The sequence below is a fragment of the Pavona decussata genome, unplaced genomic scaffold (assembly GCF_977016875.1).
Source record: "Pavona decussata unplaced genomic scaffold, jaPavDecu1.1 SCAFFOLD_21, whole genome shotgun sequence".
In the NCBI taxonomy this organism is placed as follows: domain Eukaryota; kingdom Metazoa; phylum Cnidaria; class Anthozoa; order Scleractinia; family Agariciidae; genus Pavona; species Pavona decussata.
In genome coordinates, this window is record NW_028145444.1 from 3,995,048 (window position 1) to 4,016,279 (window position 21,232).

The 21,232-nt window shown below is 39.5% G+C and overlaps 1 protein-coding gene and 1 non-coding gene across 2 annotated transcripts; both read right to left on the bottom strand.

Moving 5' to 3' along the window:
* Positions 1-8,002: 8,002 nt before the first annotated feature.
* On the bottom strand, positions 8,003-21,206 carry LOC146486304 (uncharacterized). Its single transcript, XM_085100058.1, has 3 exons — positions 21,053-21,206; positions 14,346-14,477; positions 8,003-11,315 (listed from the first exon to the last, which is right to left on the bottom strand). Exons 2-3 carry the CDS (start codon positions 14,444-14,446, stop codon positions 9,617-9,619), a joined length of 1,800 nt encoding a protein of 599 aa, XP_084956184.1. The 5' UTR covers positions 14,447-14,477; positions 21,053-21,206; the 3' UTR covers positions 8,003-9,616.
* On the bottom strand, positions 16,691-16,910 carry LOC146486305 (small nucleolar RNA U3). The gene has a single exon (XR_014860622.1). It is a non-coding gene; the product is annotated as a small nucleolar RNA U3 (small nucleolar RNA).
* Positions 21,207-21,232: the final 26 nt, after the last annotated feature.

Genomic DNA, 21,232 nt, shown 5'->3' on the forward strand with positions numbered 1-21,232 from the left:
GGTGACAGTCGGGTGACCATGTTTTGTTTTGACTCAAAAAGTACAGTAGTGAGTACCAACTTATTCAAACTACGAAAGCCGAGGAGGGACTTCCGACTTCCGACTTCCGACTTCCGACTTCCAACTTTTTTATTTTATTTTATTTTTTTTTTTGGAAATAAACTCTAGTGACGTAACAAACGGCAAAATGTTTTTGCGAGTTTCTTGTTTGTCTGTTAGTGCCGACATTCTTTCGCTGAAATTGACTTCTGAGAGAGTTTTATCTATAAGGTTATCGGGGTAACCTCTGTTGCGTAGTCTCTGTTTGAATAGAGTGATGTTTTCTTCAATTTTTGTTTTTGAAGAGTTTGTTGAGAAGTCTTAAGGCTTCGCCTTTGATAAAGCCTTGCCTGACGCCGGGAGGGTGGCAAGAAGAAAAATGCGTGTACTGGAACGTTTCTGTCGGTTTGAAGTGCGTGCGCACGTCAAGTTTTGATCCTTTTTTTAATCTTTCGCCTTTGTGTAAACATGTGTCAAGGAAAGTGATTTCAATATCTGAAATTTCAGCCGTGAATTTTATGGTCGCATGATGAGTTGTTGGCTAGCTCTATAAAAGTTTGGATTTCATTTTTGCTAACGTTCCATAGAGAGAAGACATATCGATGTATCTCTTCCATGTAAGCGGTTTTGTAGCACTGCGTACGGCCAATTATTTCTGTTTCGATCTCTGCCATGAAAATATTGGCAAAGGATACTGCCATCTTTGTACCCATTGCGGTCCCGTGTCCTTGGAGGTAGTTTTTTCCATTAAAGATTGAACGTTAAGATTTAACGTTAAATCCGTGAGCCCCAAAATTAAACATTGCGCATTTTCAGCGTCACACAGGATTTCCGTCATATACTGCAAGGAATGCTTTTTGGGTGTTTTTTCGCTGTTCACACCCTTGTTGGAACGTGATTTTTACTACAATGATTAGGTGTAAAATATGTTCCCTCACTGTCTTGTTCTAACTCCCTGACGAAGTTTGTGTTATCAGGCGAAACCGGTAGGAGATAATAAACAAGTTGACAAGATCTGTTGCTGTGTGCTGCTCACTAGAGTTAATTAAAAAAATAATAATAAAAAAAAAAATTAGAAAAAAAAAAAAATTAAAAATTTAAAAAAAAAAGTTGGAAGTCGGAAGTCGGAAGTCCGAAGTCAGAAGTAGGAAGTCGGAAGTCCCTCCTCGGCTTTCGTATCAAACAAATAAACTGAAAAAGATCGTAATTATTTATTCTCTGATTGTTTAATTACAGTTTTTTTCGCCTTCTTTATCTTTTCGCTTGCAAATGTTCGAGTTTGACAATGGTAAAATAAGGACCTACTTGCGCCTCTAAAATCAGAAGAATGCAAGGAACCAAAAAAATATATATTAATTAATAAAATCCCAGCTAAATTGTGAACTCTGAAGCATCGTTTTCAACTGGACGAGGAGTGTGACGAACTTCCTTAGCTAACACAAACAATATTTATAAGCCTTTGATTAGCCTGGAAATAGGATAATCCCAAGTTAATACTCTTCATTCCTCAGCGCAGTATAGTTTACCTTCACCTCACTTCAATTTTTATGCAACCCCTAACCGGCATAGCGTACATGGATGTCGACAGGGTAACAAAATCACTGTTAAGTGGTTACAGTAGTTTTGGGGCACGATTTAAAAGCCCCCGAGTCAATTTTCCTGTTACATGTCTGCGGTGAATTGTTCCAGTACGTACACAAGACGGTTCAGATATTCTTTCAACTCATTTGGAGCAACACTCATGTGTTTCTACACAATCTTCGGCCTTCCGTTCAAAATTACAATGATAAAAATGCTGATAGCTGTCATAGAAAAAACATCTTTTGGAAAGGATTTTTTTCAAAGCGGGTTCTCTGATTCGTGTTAAGATGGAAATTAGAAACTTGTTAACAATGTTAATCAGTGCATGAAACGGGTCTCGGATCGGCAGGCATATTCAACGTGTTTACAACCACAAGTAGTTCTGTGGACTCCCAAAAACAAGCAAACAAACAAATAACGATAGTGACAATGACAAAAACACATTTTGAAGGAGTACACTGAGCTACAAAAACATTTTTTTATCAAAGCTTATCTATTTTAATAACTGATAATAATCTTTAATAACTAATAAAATATCAGCACAGGCATACCGAACAATATATAATAAAGAATTATTGTGATGTGAAAATGGAATTTTTGTGGTGAAAGCAATTTATTCAAGGACAGTCATTCGGCTGGAGTCTTCTAAAATAGCAGAAAAAAGGAAAAGGAATTATGGAGGGTTGACTTTAAATTGCAATTTCCATGAAAAACTCGGCAAACGTTTGACAAAAGACTTCAAGTGTAACCGCGAAACAGCAACGTCATTATCAGACATCAGTATGTAGGCTCTTGAAAGACGTATTGATTAATAATTACAATATTGCACCATCTTTCCAAAACTGATTTCACCGCGTTTCCTACTAGAAATTGCGGCACATAGGACTGTGTGCAACGATTTTTTATTATTATTACACGGTTTTTATTAATAACACAACAATCTACATAATGAACAAAGCAACTAATAACAATACTGCATACTATACAAGGAACACGTACTACGAGGAGGGTTGCTATGTGTGCAACGATGAATCCGAAGCAGCACGAGGGAACTCACGACGGCACTGTTTGCAATTTTCATCGCGCGAAATTTTCCGCAAAATGCTGCGGACTCTTCTCATGTCTTAAAATTTTAAGAAAATTAGTCAGCCAGGAAATTTTAATTGCTCGTGCGCGTAGTCAGTAATAGTTAGTTTTTGATGTAACATTAGATTTGTCAATATTTGAATTTTGAGAAGTTTTAAGGGTGAACTGGCTTTGCAGAGGTTAGTAGCAGATGTTGGATGGTTATACTAGCAGTTTTTCCAAGTCTGCGAGCTGCTGAGCTAGTTCTTAGCATAAATCTTTCAATTATATTTATAGTGTTCCTCTGTGTTGTTCTCGAATTATTTTAATAATTTATGAAGTGTTAAAACAATTCATAAAGTGAAAAGCGCATTTTTTAAATTAGCCTTTTATCAGTTTTAAGATGGAAATTAAAAACCTGCTAACAATGTTAATCAGTGCATCAAACGGGTCTCGGATCGGCAGGCATATTCAACGTGTTTACAACCATAAGTAGCTCTGTGGACTCCCAAAAAACAAACAGGCAAACAAACAAATAACGATAGTGACAATGACAAAAACACATTTTGAAGGAGTACACTAAGCTACAAACACATTTTTTTATCAAAGCTTATCTATTTTAATAACTGATAATAATCTTTAATAACTAATACAGTATCAACACAGGCATACCGAACAATATAAAATAAAAAATTATTATGATGTGAACATGGAATTTTGGTGGTGAAAGCAATTTATTCAAGGACAGTTATCCGGCTGGAGTCTTCTAAAATAGCAGAAAAAAGGAAAAGGAATTTTTGTATGGAGGGCTGACTTTAAATTGCAGTTTCCATGAAGAACTCGGCAAACGTTTGACAAGGACTTCAAGTGTAACCGCAAAACAGCAACGTCATTATCAGACATCAGTATGGAGGCTCTTGAAAGACGTATTGATTAATAATTACAATATTGCACCATCTTTCCAAAACTGATTTCACCGCGTTTCCTACTAGAAATTGCGGCACATAGGACTGTGTGCAACGATTTTTTATTATTATTATTACACGGTTGTTATAAATAACACAACAATCTACATAATGAAAAAAGCAAACTAATAACAATACTGCATACTATACAAGGAACACGTACTACGAGGAGGGTTGCTATGTCTGCAACGATGAATTCGAAGCAGCACGAGGGAACTCACGACACTGTTTGCAATTTTCGTTGCGCAAAATTTTCTACAAAACGCTGCGGACTCTTCTCATGTCTTAAAATTATAAGAAAATTAGTCAACCAGGAAATTTTAATTGCTCGTGCGTGTAGTCAGTAATAGTTAGTTTTTGATGTAACATTAGATTTGTCAATATTTGCATTTTGAGAAGTTTCAAGGGTGAAATGGCTTTGCAGAGGTTAGTAGCAGATGTTGGATGGTTATACTAGCAGTTTTTCCAAGTCTGCAAGCTGCTGAGCTAGTTCTCAGCATAAATCTTTCAATTATATTTACGTTCTACAATGCAATTGTGTTCCTCTGTGTTGTTCTCGAATTATTTTAATAATTTATGAAGTGTTAAAACAATTCATAAAGTGAAAAGCGCATTTTTTAAATTAGCCTTTATCAGTTTTAAGATGGAAATTAGAAACCTGCTAACAATGTTAATCAGTGCATGAAACGGGTCTCGGATCGGCAGGCATATTCAACGTGTTTACAACCATAAGTAGTTCTGTGGACTCCCAAAAAACAAACAGACAAACAAACAAATAGCGATAGTGACAATGACAAAAACACATTTTGAAGGAGGACACTGAGCTACAAAAACATATTTTTTTATCAAAGCTTATCTATTTTAATAACTGATATAAATCTTTAATAACTAATACAGTATCGGCACAGGCATACCAAACAATATATAATAAAAGACTATTATGATGTGAAAATGGAATTTTGGTGGTGAAAGCAATTTATTCAACGACAGTTATTCGGCTGGAATTCGTCTAAAATAGCAGAAAAAAGGAAAAGGAATTTTTATATGGAGGGCTGACTTTAAATTGCAGTTTCCATGAAGAACTTGGCAAACGTTTGACAAGGGCTTCAAGTGTAACCGCAAAATAGCAACGTCATTATCAGACATCAGTATGGAGGCTCTTGAAAGACGTATTGATTAATAATTACAATATTGCACCATCTTTCCAAAACTGATTTCACCGCGTTTCCTAATAGAAATTGCGGCACATAGGACTGTGTGCAACGATTTTTTATTATTATTACACGGTTTTTATTAATAACACAACAATCTACATAATCAACAAAGCAAACTAATAACAATACTGCATACTATACAAGGAACACGTACTACGAGGAGGGTTGCTATGTCTGCAACGATGAATTCGAAGCAGCACGAGGGAACTCACGACACTGTTTTCAATTTTCGTTGCGCAAAATTTTCTACAAAACGCTGCAGATTCTTCTCATGTCTTAAAATTGTAAGAAAATAAGTCAACCAGGAAATTTTAATTGCTCATGCGCGCAGTCAGTAATAGTTAAATTTTCATGTAACATTAGATTCGTCAATATTTGAATTTTGAGAAGTTTCAAGGGTGAAATGGCTTTGCAGAGGTTGGTAGCAGATGTTGGACGGTTATACTAGCAGTTTTTCCAAGTCTGCGAGCTGCTGAGCTAGTTCTTAGCATAAATCTTTCAATTATATTTACGTTCTACAATGACAATAGTGTTCCTCTGTGTTGTTCTCGAATTATTTTAATAATTTATGAAGTGTTAAAACAATTCATAAAGTGAAAAGCGCATTTTTTAAATTAGCCTTTTATCAGTTTTAAGATGGAAATTAGAAACCTGTTAACAATGTTAATCAGTGCATGAAACGGGTCTCGGATCGGCAGGCATATCGTGTTTACAACCATAAGTAGTTCTGTGGACTCCCAAAAAACAAACAGGCAAACAAACAAATAACGATAGTGACAATGACAAAAACACATTTTGAAGGAGTACACTAAGCTACAAAAACATTTTTTTACCAAAGCTTATCTATTTTAATAACTGATAATAATCTTTAATAACTAATACAGTATCGGCACAGGCATACCGAACAATATATAATAAAAAATTATTATGATGTGAACATGGAATTTTGGTGGTGAAAGCAATTTATTCAACGACAGTTATTCGGCTTGAGTCTTCTAAAATAGCAGAAAAAAGGAAAAGGAATTTTTGTATGGAGGGCTGACTTTAAATTGCAGTGTCCATGAAAAACTCGGCAAACGTTTGACAAGGACTTCAAGTGTAACCGCGAAACAGCAACGTCATTATCAGACATCAGTATGGAGGCTCTTGAAAGACGTATTGATTAATAATTACAATATTGCACCATCTTTCCAAAACTGATTTCACCGCGTTTCCTACTAGAAATTGCAGATGTTGGACGGTTATACTAGCAGTTTTTCCAAGTCTACGAGCTGCTGAGCTAGTTCTTAGCATAAATCTTTCAATTATATTTACGTTCTACAATGACAATAGTGTTCCTCTGTGTTGTTCTTGAATTATTTTAATAATTTATGAAGTGTTAAAACAATTCATAAAGTGATAAGCGCATTTTTTAAGTTAGCCTTTCATCAGTTTTAAATTAGTTTTAATTCAATTAGTTTCCACGAGTTTTTTAAATTGAATTTTAGACAACAGTTGAGTTCGACGTACAAAGAACGCACTCCTAATACAGATTAGAGTTGAGATAGCATGGGACAACGTTTATTGTTTGCATGAATGAATGGATCTTGGGGCAGATTAAGATTTCGCAGGTGCGGATGACATCATCACGAACTTGGTAAAGGAGGGAGAGCCCGGGATCGAGATCATCGAACGCACTCCCTAATCTTTGATTATTACTCGTTTTAATACTACTCCGTGCGACGTTGTCATATTATAGTTTGTAAATTATATTTTTGTCTCTTTTTAACATATTGTAACGTGCATTTGAAAGTTCCTTGGCTTGGTATTTGCGCACTAGAGAGGCGTATTACCTATTATATTGTTATTATTTATAGGTCTCAGCCAATAAATGACGTCCAATTGGATCGGGTAGATGAATCTTGATACCCAATGAAACACCAGATCAAGATCTTAAAATTGTACATGAGTATTCAGTATTCCCATTCGTAACTGTCTTCTTCCGCACACGAAAAACAACTGAGGAATAGAGAAACTCCTAACGATCCTGTATTGACGTCACAGCCCTACTATACCCAGTCTCCCGTCTTGCACGGTATTGTACCCAACCGGAAGTGAAATTTGACGCCGCCGATCCACTAAAATTAATGGCTGAGTCCGTCGATCCGCTCAAAAAATCAACCAAATCCGAATCAGCAAATTGTTTGCCGCGTTAGATAATATGCGAGATATAAAGCGACTTCAGTTGTTGGAGTTGCCTTGCGTGATATTGTGTTTTAGCGTTGAGGATGACTATCAACGAAATATTTATGTAACCAACGTCTGCATCGAAACAAAATCTTGCAGATACGAGAAAAAAGAGCAAACTTGAGCTTCCTAACAACCATAATCCAAAATCCGGGCCCCAAAACTGGATAAAACCGCGATCCGCTGTGATCATAGGATCCGCAGATCCGTTAAAATTTAGCTCTGAATCCAGAATCCGGGCTAAAATATTAACCAAATCCGCCGATCCGTAGACCTATTCACCCCCCTCCTTTCATACGCCTCAACCGCGCGGAAGAAAAGGAATATTATTTTTCGATTTTTATACGAGAACAACAAGAAGATTTGATCAAGCAACTGAAAACAAATTCTGTCATATACACTGGGTTTTGATCTACGAGCAAACATTTTAATGTGCGGCAATAAGATAAAAACAGATATTTATACAAATATAACTTGTATGTAGATATATGAAACATATATTTTGAACTGCGGATGAAAGATCAAAGAGAAGAAAGATCCTCGCAGTTAATACGCAACTTAAGCAGCCTGAATTTTTTTCAGGCTTTCTTTTCGCAACTGCTTAAGTTGCGTACTAACTGTATAAATGGCATCAATGAAAGTTTTTAAAGGAATGGTTATTGGTGTTTTGAAAATTCTACTTTAAAATTAAGTCGAATTTACGCTGATTTACCACCGTCATTTTCATGGGCGTGCTCGTTTCTCCGTCAGTCACTTATGATAAAGAAAATGTTGCAATAGTTCAAATCCAAACGAAGAGGAAGCTGCCGCTTGCGCGGAGTGACGCAGTGTCTCGGGAGCACACAAGTCCTGTTCATCGTGGATTGAATTTGCCTAACCCATAATAATGCACAATAACAATTGTCGCTCGTTGGTATTGGCTTTTAATATTTTAGTATTAAAAAAACAAAGATTTTTTAGCTCTTATTCGGTGCTCTCTATTCAGAACTTTCATATAAAAAAAAATCAGACTTCGGACTTCATCTGTGGTTCCAAACACGTCGAAACAATAAACTACTTAAACTAATTAGTCAACTAATTAAATTATACAGAGTCTGGTCATGTAATGTTCACCCAATTTACACCACGTTGTATCAGTTGAATCGTTTTCTCCTTCTGTACATTGCGCGCAAGAATTTCAGAATTCCTTATGACGTGGTACAACTACCAGCCTCTCGTGCCTTCCGATTGTTTCAACACCAAGCCAACACGACTTCTCTGGGAAAAAAAAAAGAGTAGCCGTGGTTTATACTTACCTTCTTGTTCGACCTGCAGTCGTTATATCGGGTACGCAATTGCATCAAAGTTACTCAGTAAAAGGTAATGGTTGTGAAGCCAGACAAACTTCTTTATGATATGTTTTTGTGAGCATTTTTGTCCTTGACAGTGCACAAACTCAATAGATTTTGAAATGTGTTGGAACTGAACAACAGAAACGTTGCTATTAAGACATTCATCTGGAGCTACTGTAAACGTCAGAGCAAGGGCCGGATTGTGCACGGTTGCGACCCTTCAAAAATAAATTGCAGCACCATTGTTATCAACTTTGACGATGACCAGGTTTCATAACCAATCCCTTCAGATTACCTATGATTGCATTCATTAAAACTCTTTTGCAACATCAGCAATATTTGGCAAGATGTTGAAGCCTATGACCACATTCTCCGAGGCTGTTGGGTGCTCCATTGCGCTCATTAGGGACCTTAAGCAGCGACGACGACGACGTCAACGAGAACGTCAGAAAACAATAGCTTTAATTAGCAAAACACTGGCTCTGCACGAGCGTTTTACACTTTGGTACATTTCTTTGCCGTCCTCTGCAAAATAACAACGTGAAATGACCGAATTTAAGGTTTTATGGAGAACGTGAACGCATGATGATTAATTTCCCTTTCTCTTTCTGAAATTTAAAGGCGCCCCTACTGCGTTAGCTCCTCGATAGTTCGGCCACATTGTACAAACTGAGAGAGTATAAATCATCACGGATTTATTCGGAAGACGCGAAGGTAATTTTTTAAGTTCCGTCTCCGTCGACGTCGTCGTCTTCTCTGCTTAAAGGGGAAGTATCATGGGGCTTTTGACCTCTTTTGTTAAAAATGGTGAAATAAGACCTTCATATAGCTACAAAATAATTCTAGAGAGGAGAGAAATCAAGTCAATTCTTGAAAGGAACAACTCGTACTCTGCTCTAGCGCATTTTGGAAACAAAAATACGAAAACTTGAAAAACATTAGCCTAATATTTTTCAAGTTTTAATCCATTCCGACCTACTCTGTCTCTGGCCAGAGGCACTAATCGACAGTTTTACTGCACTGGGGTGATAATTTATAACAAAACTAGACAATTACATTTTGTTTCTGTTGTCAGACAAACATTTTTGGGTTTTCAGTGAAATGACATCATATTTTCGTGATACTTCCCCTTTAAGGTCCCTATCGTTGCAGTTTACGTCCGAATCTTTAACAGCTCTGGACACTCTGGGCGTTGCTAATCTACCAAAAATGGAATGTCACCATCACCAGGAAAGTTGTGCAAGCAAGCGTGATGTTTTGGTTTATCACAAGGTGTGAAGCTACCAGGCTTGTAGTCGACAAAACTATGTGCAAATCCTAATTTTAACCACGACTGGGAATGCTTTAGGATTTCCCTTCCGTAACGATTTCTTGCGAACAAACCAGGACTAAACGCTGTCTCAATCCAATTGCCCCGAATATTTGCTTTGGTAAATGTTGCATGTTTTTGTAGTTCTGGTGGGAGATACTGAGTATTTGTCAATTTCCATATGCCCCATACTTCGATATAAAATCCATTAAAAGTAACTTTTACATAGCCGTCATCCAACTTTCCTTCTTTGTTAAACTTTGGAGGCTCATACCCAGATAAACTGTAACCGTTGTTCCGGAAATGTTCGATCGTCTCTTTTTTCTCATAGATTGCGATATCCGAAGACAGCACGATGAAATCTCCGTCCAAATCCCAGGGAAGTAGGCCATTGAACTTAACACCGCCCAACACAGAACCGGCATCAAGTTCAAACGTCATATTGTGCGCATTAGTAAACTGCTGGAAAAATGTCAACGCATGCGCATACTCTTCCTGACAGCAGACTGGGAGTAAAGCGCTATGGGCATTGCAGCTGAAACCAATATCCTTACAAGAGAAGGAATGTTTGACCCCCTGAGGTAGCAACACCCGATTAAGCTCCCACTTTTTAGCCAGCGGTGTCCAAACTGCCTTGTTAGTTCTTTTAGGATGCGTACTGTAATCTGTAGTGAAATACATAGCGTCTGGACACGACATGATCAGGTTGCCATCTTCAACAACACGTAGAAACCAATCTTCAAAAACTACTTCATTTGGAAGGTTTCCATCAAGGTTCAACAGATTTGTTTTGGTGACGAAAGGTCCCTGCACATTATGACAAAACATGCATCCATTCTTTGAGTGATAATAACCTTCTTTGTACTCCAGAACGAAGTTTCTTAGCTTAGCTTGCACGCATCCCGCTTTCCAGTGACCCGTGAGATTCCGATACGCGCCGCCTACAACTGCAACATTTGGTATCTGATGGACCACACGAATTTGTCTCTCAAGTTGAGTAAGCCATGTGAAGTGAATAACATCACGTGCAACCAGCACATAAGGAGTAGAGGCCTTATTTTTCAGTGTGTTCCATACTTTAGCTACATTCGTTTCAACGACCTTAACGACTATAACGCTTTTATACTTTTTAGAAGCTTTCGCGACAGCGCTGCTACGCGTTGCTAGATAAACCCGAATCGTTGGGTAGACCTGTGTAATCCCTCTCAAAACAGTTTCAATGCGCTTCTCGTCTTCGTTGGAGTATAGAACAGTATTTACCAAAACACTTATCACAGAGCGAAGTGGTTTGGCATCCGTGCAGTTGGTGACGATCCAGCCCTCGGCGTAAAAAGGGTGGCCAAACTTTGTACCTTTGTACTCTTCTGGACACACAACTAAATTGCTATTTTGCCTGTCAATGGTTGTATTCGCTTGTTGTAGTTTGTCGTCGAGGCGATTAACAAGTCCTCCTAGTCGCTCGACCAGTGCAGGTGAGGGGGCCTGCTTATGGATGAGTAACGTTTGCATTTCTAGTTGGATTTCACGGAGCTCCCTTACAATATCATCTTTAAACCAGGATGCATCATTTGTCTTCTTTGTCCGCCTGGAAAAAGAAAACTTTATCTAAAACACTTGATGCAGGATCGTCAGTAGAACCCTTTAGCAAGCGTTTTGCAGTGTTTCCCTGTTAAACGTTTAATCTACAAGAGGATTCCCGTGGTTCTAAATTGGTGCTTTCAAATAATCTATTTCACAAATAATAATTTGGACATCTTTGTCCATATTTGGGCGCCACATTTGGCGTGCTAATCTAAATTTAATGCCCTAATCTTTTTTTGGAATTCCGCAGTGCCAAGGGGTAGAATAAACTCTCGGGGTGAATCTGCGTCGATTGGTCCCATTGTCAAGAGGCCTGACAAGAAACGTTAAATCGTTGCTAATAGTGCCTGAATTTCAAAGCTAAGTTCCCCAATGAGATGCAGTTTATCTATTGCGTACGAACTGACTACGGTTTACTATTTGCAGATATAGTAGTATGAAACAGAGTTCTGCGCCAGGAGCAGAAAAAGTGGTTTTCCTAAACATAGAGCTGAAAATCATGAGTAACTCTTATCAAAGTGAGAATTTCCTAGTGGATGAAATTGATCTAGAGGAATAACTGCTGCGAAATCACCCCGCTGAGTTTGAGAACCACTAAAGACTGGTAAATTTCCCCCTTTTTGTTTCGCTTGACTAAGGTAGTACTGTTCATGCACATGTGATTTGGAGTGTGAATGATCTTCATGTCGCTCTTAAAAAGTATGCCGGTTTGCGCTGTTGAAAATGAAGTTTAAGTAACACTCTCCCAAACTCAAATGGCACCGACTCTCCTGTGATGCGATTTATATCGACTTCGATATGGCGTGAAACAATAGAATTGTGCTGGTGGTGTTGAGGAGGAGGAGGAGGAAGAGAAGTAGAAAAAGGAGGAGGAGGAGGAGGAGGAGGAGGAGGAGGAGGAGGAGGAGAAGGAGGAGGAGGAGGAGAAGGAGGAGGGAAAATAGAAATGTGGAGGAGGAGGAGGAGAAGAAGGAGGAGGAGGGGAAATAGAAATGTGGAGGAGGAGGAGGGAAGATAGAAATTAAAAGAAGGAGGAGTAGAGAAATGTGGAGGAGGAGGAGGCAACGTCAGCAAAAGTAGAAATGAGGAGGAGGACGCAACTTCAGTAAAACTAGAAACGAGGAGGAGGAAGACGAGGTGCGAAAACAATAGGCCGTGGTTAAAGTCTATATAAATCTGAAACATTTGCGGCTTTCTCAGTTCTCGTCAAGGTTCGACAGAGTTGACATGAGTTGGACCTGTTCTGTTTGTGAAGAGGATTTTTCAAGGAAAGATCATATGCAAAGACACGTGCGCAGTAAACACACTGTCTCGCGGAGTTTCACTGCATTTAAAGCTATACCATTTTCTTCAGAAAAATGTCCAAAGTTTCAATTTGAGTTGCACCTCCATTTACTTGCATGGTTGCAGGGATGACCGAAGCAGGAAAAACTGTCTGGTACAATCATTACTACAACAGGCTCTAAAAACGTTATAGACCCGCCACCGGAGAGGATCATTTGGTGTTATTCGCAATGGCAATCCGCTTACAGTGAATTATTGAATACAGTACCAACAACTGAATTTATTAAGGGTATCGCTGAAAACCTGGAACGAGATTACTATTTTGATGTCAACATATGCAACTTGATTGTCATTGACGACCAAATCATCGAGGCCTGGCAATAATAATCGGTCGTGAATCTGTTCACTAAAGGATCGCATCATCGAAACCTGAGTGTCATTTATATTTTACAAAACCTATTCCACCAAGGCAAAGGAAACCAAAGCATAAGCTTCAACAGTCATCACTTGGTCCTTTTCAAGAATCCACACAACAAACTACAGATTTTGACGCGAGCGAAACAAATGTACCCAAAACAAACTGATTGATATATGAAGAATAAAAAAGTTGTGCGGAGGCCGTTTGGCTATTTCTTTGTTGACCTACTCAGACAAGCACTCAGGACAGTTGTAGATTACGAACAACTGTATTAGCTGGTCAAGAAAAACTCCCCCCCCCCCAAAAAAAAGCCAACTTTTCTCAGGGGCTGCTGCAATATCTAATGCAGCAGAACCTAATGACTCCCACAGTATTTCCGGAGATGCAACACTTGCAGAATAATATGGGTAAGCTTCTGTTTCGTACAGAACTTGGAGAATACGATAAAGCACGACAGTACATGCAGCTACAAAAAAGGTTTCTGACGTTCAAATGAACGTTCGATTCCTCCCTTAACCACTGTAGCAGTCGCACGAAAACACGCGGAACGGAACACGCGTCTCGTTTCTGCTTCAAAATATCTCTAAAAATATCACATCTTTTATAACCAACAAAACCACACAATCCTGTAACTAAAGATAATTTAGTTCTATCTTTTTTTAGATCCCACTCCACCGGAGTGTAAAAAGTATTGTTTCTTCGTGCACCAAAACGTTAAATTTTTTCCGCAAATTCATCCTGTTATTTGGCCGCAGTTGCTCCTCCAGATCAATTTCATCCACTTGAGTTACACATGCTTTTCAGCTCTGTGTTTAGGAAAACAAATGTGTTCTTCTACTACATGTAGAAAAGTAGTTTCTTCCTAAACGTTACATCCATTTTTATTATAACAAAATCACATGATCTTGAAACGAAAAACAATTTCATTACATAATTCTACCTATTTTAGATCCCACTCCACCGGAGTGTAAAATTATATGATGTCGCTATTCTATTTTAAGATTATGTTATCGCTTCCGATGACGTCAGCCCCTGGGTGTTATGACTTCAAAACCACTGACTCCACCTGGCGCAGAACTCTACTGCTGCTACTGCTGCTGCTGCTGCTGCTGCTGCTGCTGCTGCTGTTGCTGCTGCTGCTGCTACTACTACTACTACTACTACTACTACTACTACTACTACTACTTAAATGAAGAAACACTATCCAGAAAAAGTGCAACTTAAATGAAGAAACACTATCCAGAAAAAGTGCAACAGCATAATGCGGGATCTGAGTTAACAAGAGGCTGAACAAGAACCGGAAAGGTTTCTGCTGTCGCATATCAAACTTACCTGCTTAGCTGTTCACCGAACAAAAAAAATGGCACAAGAGACAAGATACCGAGAATGATGAGGGAGCAAAAGAGACATCGCCAAGAACAAGTGAACGCCATTGACGTTTTTGGCAAGAACTTCCAGTGAAATCTGTGGATACAATTTCAGGAAGTTAACTTTTTAGCGTATGAACACTTACAACGTATGACCAGCCGCAATATCGCCGGACCAATCTCATTAAGGGTTTGATTGGCGGTTGCCAGCAAAGCTTTTTTATCAATTTTAGTCGTCTATAAATGAAAAACGAGATAATTTCATTCCGCAATGCATCCTGGTAGTACAAATTCAACATAGATCGATTTAATGTTTTATTTTCATACGATTACTTTTGCTCCTACAGAGTATGGTTTGTTTTCCTTGTGAAAGCTTTCTTTCTAGAGCTAGACCAGATATAAATCTGCCACATGCTATAATTTTAGGATGCGTTCGATTGACCGTATTCCGGAATAAGAAAAAGCGCAATAGTTGTTAGATTTCTCTTTTTTAAGTAATTTGAGAGCACATTTCTGCAAACCTTCCCTGACACATGATCATTCAAGAGCCTTTTCGTACTCCAGTAACTCCTAAAACCTCTTAGGAGGGATTTCTTGTCATTGTTGCATGTATTCCAGTTCCGGAATAGGGTCACTTGAACGCACCCTTAGTCATCGCATGAGTAGTACTTCTTGTAAGTAAGTAAGGGGGATACTCCTAGATAAGCCTACAAAGGCTTCTGAGACTTCTTATTCAATATTGTATTACGGTGGAACCCCGCTCTACTGACAAGGTACCGACTACAGTAGGTAAAACAATAAACGAACTGGTTCAGCAATTTGTTAATTTTAATAGTACTGAGGTCGAACATGCTGAAGACCATAAGTCACTGAAGCACTAATAATAATAATAATAATAATAATAATAATAATAATAATAATAATAATAATAATAATAATAATAAATAATTTTTAAGGAGGAAGCGCCCGTCACGTAAAAACGTGGTTTTCAGGGAGGTCCTCCATTAAAGTAAAATATTAAAATCTAGAGAAAAAACAACAACAACAACAACAACAACAACAACACGCACTAACCTACAAATGATCATCTATGAACAATAAGGCGTTTATCTAGAAGTATTTATCCATTAAAAGCCTTGTAATGTTTTTCTTAAAAATTGTACATGACACTGAATGTGTCAAGGATTAAAAAGAACTCTTATGGGAATTTACACAATCTACAAGCGCGGAATATTTAGGATGATGATCGCTTAGTGCGTGAAACTCGAGTAGCAACTTTCCGTGTTTTCATTTGTATCTCCAATCTATGTATTCAATTTACTTATGATATTTAGCCCTGGTGAGCCGCTCTGACAAATTACAAGCTTGAGTAGAACCACCCCTTTCTAAAACAAAACCGAGACATTCTATGAGAACTTGACAATAGCGTGATTTCCGTTGAAGTGCGTTTAAACTGATGAGAGATTATTATTTTTATCCGATTTCAGTTTCAGTTCATACTAGCGGAGTAAGTAGACCTTAAGTATGACCACAGCTCAAGTATACTTGAGATCATGCATGTTTACTTGCCGTGATAAGCGTTCATATTATAATTCAAAGTATGCTTTTAAAGTAATCCGGTTGCCAATCAAGTTACGCGGCGAATCATCGACAATTATTTGTTGCTGTTTGTCGAACTCATACTGCACCCTTCTCAGTTCGAACGGCCGATAAAAGGAGGTGCCGCTCGAAGGAAATGGCCAGAATTGTCTATCAAACATAGTTTGCGCTTGCCCAGGAGAAGGTACCCTTGCGTTGGTTTAAGGTATTGCTGTCTAACAAGACACGTGTATGTTAACTGTGTCTGTGGCCTGAAGAACATTTAAACAAAACAAAAACACAACATGAAGACTTACATAAGGTCTTTGTCTAAAAAGTTGTCGTCATCCATCCCTCGGGAAGAAGATCTATACGGATTCATTTTCAGTCATTGTCCGGCGAAGTAGACGCAAATTTGCGAGTTCGCGTGTTAGCGTGCTCTGAATTTCCCGCCATACAACGTGTTTGATTGACGTCCGTTTCCGGAATGTGTTTTGATAGTGCATAATAAGTAAGCTCGTAAGGATGGTCTGAACTAGAATTGAGAGTGTACTTCGGCTCCTTTGGAGGAAATGCGTTACACGGCCACAAAGTAAGCTACTTGAGCTGAAATTAAACCCGTTCACATCTGAAGTAGGGTTCAAGTTTACTTAAGGTCCACTTACTACGCTCAGTATGTACCTGTCGTGCTTTCGCTACTTAATTCTTTTCCACTTATTTTCTAAAAAAACAACTGCGCAGAATGCGATCACCTCCTCCAGTTCCCCACTAAAGGAGGAAAAGGAACGGTCATCAATCGCCGCTGACCGATTGCCATGAAGGCAAAGCCAGCGACGTGCTTCGCGCTCAGAGGTGAACGCTTCGCATCGTCATCACGGTTGATGAAGTTGTCTTTGTTGGGATACAAAGACGGGACACATACTATAGAAATGATCCTAGTAAGTACGGTCTTACGGAGAAAAAGCGTATCTGAGGAAAGTCATTTGACCTAAAATTTGCATCGAAGTGGGAGAACAGTCGTGAAATGTCAACGCGCATGCGCACTGCCATACGTAGCTAAAATTCAGTATTTTTCTTGTGGTAAAATATTGCTTTATAGCGTACAGTGGAACCCCACTCTACAGACACCCGGGTATTACGGACAGTTTCGTTTGTCCCGACGAAAATCTCATACATTTTCGCTAAAATTATCCCGCTTAATACGGATACCGGTTAATACGGACAACAGACACTTTTCTGTGTCCCGAGTGACAAACTCTCATACATCGTCAACCCCGCTTTACGGACACTGGTTATCACGTACTGTCACGCATTGCGTTACATAAGTTGATTGAAATATTGAGATATTTTGTGGAGATTCTGGAGTTTTTCGGAGCCCTTTTTGTCATCTTTTCATTTATACGGAGCCAGGAATTATAACGTAAGTTCAAATCTTTATTACTTGCTTTATTGTAAGATTTTGGTTGATTGTAGCTAGTCTAGCTACAGTATTTCTTAGTTATACGAATCAATGTAATTTCAGTTCTCACCGCATGCCAAGAATTGTGAAATCGTCATTTCGGAAGCGTGTGGTTGATCACTGCGAACTCTAACCGATACTTCCCCGAAAGACTTGAGTTGGGAACGCGAGATTGGTCATCCGCGCATTGTCTATTTACATTGTCACAATCATGTGCTTATTGTAGACATTATACCCTGTTCGGAGTAACTAGGGAATACCCCGCCACTCCAAGTGACCCTGAAACGAGTAGATACGCTGCTACGCAGATACAGTGGTAAATACCACCCCCTCTCCCCCACGTAGGTTCGTGGCTACGCGGCTACGTGGCCACGCAGCTACGTGGCTACGCGACTACGCAGTTACGTGGCTACGCAGCAACATGGCTACGCAGCTAGCACGCTCGTAAAGAACGAGTATATTCATGTGTAAAGCGAATGTTTCGGCTCTTACGCGTAGCTGCGTAGCCACGTAGCCACTCTTTTCAGGATTACGTTTGGAGTGGCGGGGTATTCCTTAGTTAAGCCCCCTGTTCAAATGGGCGATTTTATTAGTAACACAAGAAGCTGTTACCAGCTTAAACTCGGCCATATTTGACTGCGTGGTGCGTAAGCCTGCGATCTTTTAGCAGTGATAACCTCCGGCATCGCTAACGCCCCCAAATCGATAGATACAGAGATATAGTGAGGCAATAAGTAACCACCAGATAGAATTGCATTACTTGCAGTCAGAATGAAATACAGGGGAAAACGACATTTGGTGGAATATATCTTGTGCTTCATACCGGGGGGGGGGGGGGGGTGGGTACTCCCTCATATGGGCTATATAGGTATGTGCCGCGCCAAAGGGTATGGTTTTGCAGCTGCTTTGGTCATAAATAGGGTATCGATTTTAGCCATTTTGGTAATAAATAGGTATCAATATTTGCACTCTAGTCTTGAGTTGTTGTTGTTTTTTTTTTTGAAGAAGCTACTTCTTCATCATGATGTTTACAGCAACTGTGTACGTGCCGCAACGGCTTGTCATGCGCTCCGGTCACGGCTGGACTCCAAGGGTTTTTGAACTGAAGTTGACCAGACACTATCAGGTCATAAATAGGGTATCAAATTTTTGGTCAGGTCAAAAATTGGGTACGGAAAATCGCAGATTTTGGTCATAAATAGGGTAAGGGTTTTGGGAAGCGGGCCGCACACCCCTAACCATTTGTTTTGGGAGTAACCCCCCCCCCCCCCCCGGGGGCTTCATACGGATGCTTTAATTTCCGGGCTTTAATCCTTACGTTTTCACCTTTGATTTGGAGACAGAAACCATTTATACATTGATTATTTTTCAATACTAACTAATTTTGGGGAAAACTGCAGCGCAAACCGATTTTGTTGATTAAAATACTAATCGAACAAAGCGTCATGGGATCTTATTACACGTCTGTTGAAAGATTATCCCCAAACCAGCTACGGCCGCCTGTGGGGAAATGATCGTCGTCCGAAGGGCGACAATCGGAAAAGCGAAGCTTTTCGAGCGAGGCACGAAGTACCGAGAGAGAAAAAAGAGTAAAGGGATGAAACTGATACCACGTGACTCGTTCAATGTGGACCGAAGCATACTGGTGACGGACAGGCATACTGGGTGACGGAAACAAAAGTCAAGTTCTGCATAGTGCTGCATGCTGTGCGTGTGAGGTCAACTGTTACAAATTCGAGTTCAAAACAGCAGCTGATTAGTGATGACCAGGTAATCTGCCTATTAAAATAAATAGCAACTCAAATCAAGCCATTCCCGGCAACTAATGAGATCCATAGGAAGATCGAAACCAGGGCCTAATCATGTAAGAACGTCTCAAAACACAGGAGTAAAACTTAGCTCCTGCAACACAAACCTCACAGTTACAGAACGGAGCGAGCGATGACAAAAAAACAGCCATAGCTCACACTGAATTTAGCCCTCAATTTTACGCATTGTATTGCATAGCTCTCTTTGAGAACTACAATGCTAAATAAAGGATCAAATAACAAGTAGTCGTAATAATAACAAAACACAACATCTCAAGACAAAAACAAATAGCCGGGCCCGACAATACAACAACTGCAAGATAAAGATAACTACACGGTTCAAACCATTCGTATCCTTACAAAGATATCAAGAGAGGCTGTACTGTCACTGGACGCACCGAAATGAGCCAAACCAAACCTAAAAGTATTCCCTGTTGAGCTCATGGCTTTGTTCATTGACCCCAGGGTCAGTAACTATCATGCAAATCCTTGATCGAAATCATCCCCGTAACCCCCTGAAACCATGCTAGAAGCTAAATTGGTCAAAACACCGAGATAGAAGCGGCAAACATGCGAGTAGGAGTTGTGTAGGCCTTCCACCCCCATTTTATGTGATTGAAAAAAGCTTCCGGTTCTGCACACAAACCATCACAATACCACTGATGACGCATTTCTGTCACCGGTATCCTCCATTAAACCGTACAAAAATCGCTCCCCAAAAGTTGGATATAGCGAGCATACCGGTTAAATTTTCACTTTGTGTGTAAAGAGAATATTATTTTAGAGGCACTTGCAAAAATTGACGCGTTTTTATTGTAAATGTGATGATTAATGGGGGTTTAACAGACGCGTAATAAGATCCCATGACATCACATTCTTGTGTTTTCATTGTGTGACAAAATCGGTTTGCGCCGCAATTTTCCAGGGAATTTAGCCGGAATTTACATCAAATTTGACTCCTCTGGGCCCTGTGGTAATAACAGTAGTATCTGTACTACAGCTACTACAGGTTTGCGTGACTAAAATGAAATAATTGTCTCCTGCAACCGTATAATCTTTACCCAAACTTGTATATATCTTTGCTGGGCATGTAAACAAACTCTGACGATGACGTGAGAAAAATCCAAAGCAAATTTTAAAATTTTCCCTGTCAAGTTTGTTTTTTGGGGCGACTATTCATTCGTAATCGATGTACTTCATTCGATCCTGTGGCACAAATTCGCTATGCTGAAATCTCGATCCAGTGGAGCCTGCACTTCAAAATTCGGTGACTCCGTGATTTGAACAGTTGCGAACAGGCCGGGTATTCAGTTACTACAACAAGACATTGTAAGAGGACTGGTTCATACTTAAAAGCTTTAAAATTATTCATGGACGAGGACGTCTAGTTTCACCGATAAGACGTAACGAGCAGAACTGGTTGAACGATACGAAAGAAAAACTTCGATAATGACCTATTTAAAAGACTCAAATTTCTGCAAGGCTGGACTGCGTAGAAAACTTAATACGACAGCGATATGATAAGAGACCAAACCGAGAATCAACAGAATGCGGCAACCGTGGACAGCTGTTTCGAGCTTGTTGGCTCTCGTCAGCACGGTGTAGCACAGCAAAAAGTAGAACACCAACGCGAGTCGAGTGGTCTACCAAATGCACGTGGTAGCCGATTTCGGATGGGCCCAAATTCAGACATCCGTTCACGTCATATCGCGTGACTACGAACAATGAACAAAAAAGAACTGAAATATCATGTCGGCTGTCGAAATTTAAATGAGAAAAGCAAAACTTTCCTTCACAGGTACATGGCCAAACCATGTACTGACTTACCTCGTTCACAATCTGCACAACCTGTAAACAGCCTGATACACGAACCTAGCGGTGAAAACAACGACAAGTGATTCTGTCGGCGGTCGGAGAAGGAAGAGAAAAAGAACGCCTGATACAATTACTGCACGAGTCGTCTGCCGCCCCTTGTTTGCTTAAGGTGGCATGTGGTAAAGCCAGTGG

Bases quoted from the DNA above. Each gene is read 5' to 3' on its own strand.
- LOC146486304 (XM_085100058.1), bottom strand. From the start codon at position 14,446: ATGGCGTTCACTTGTTCTTGGCGATGTCTCTTTTGCTCCCTCATCATT. The intron at 11,316-14,345 runs GTAAGTTTGATA...TTCTTTTTCCAG, and splicing joins TTCGGTGAACAGCTAAGCAG to GCGGACAAAGAAGACAAATG.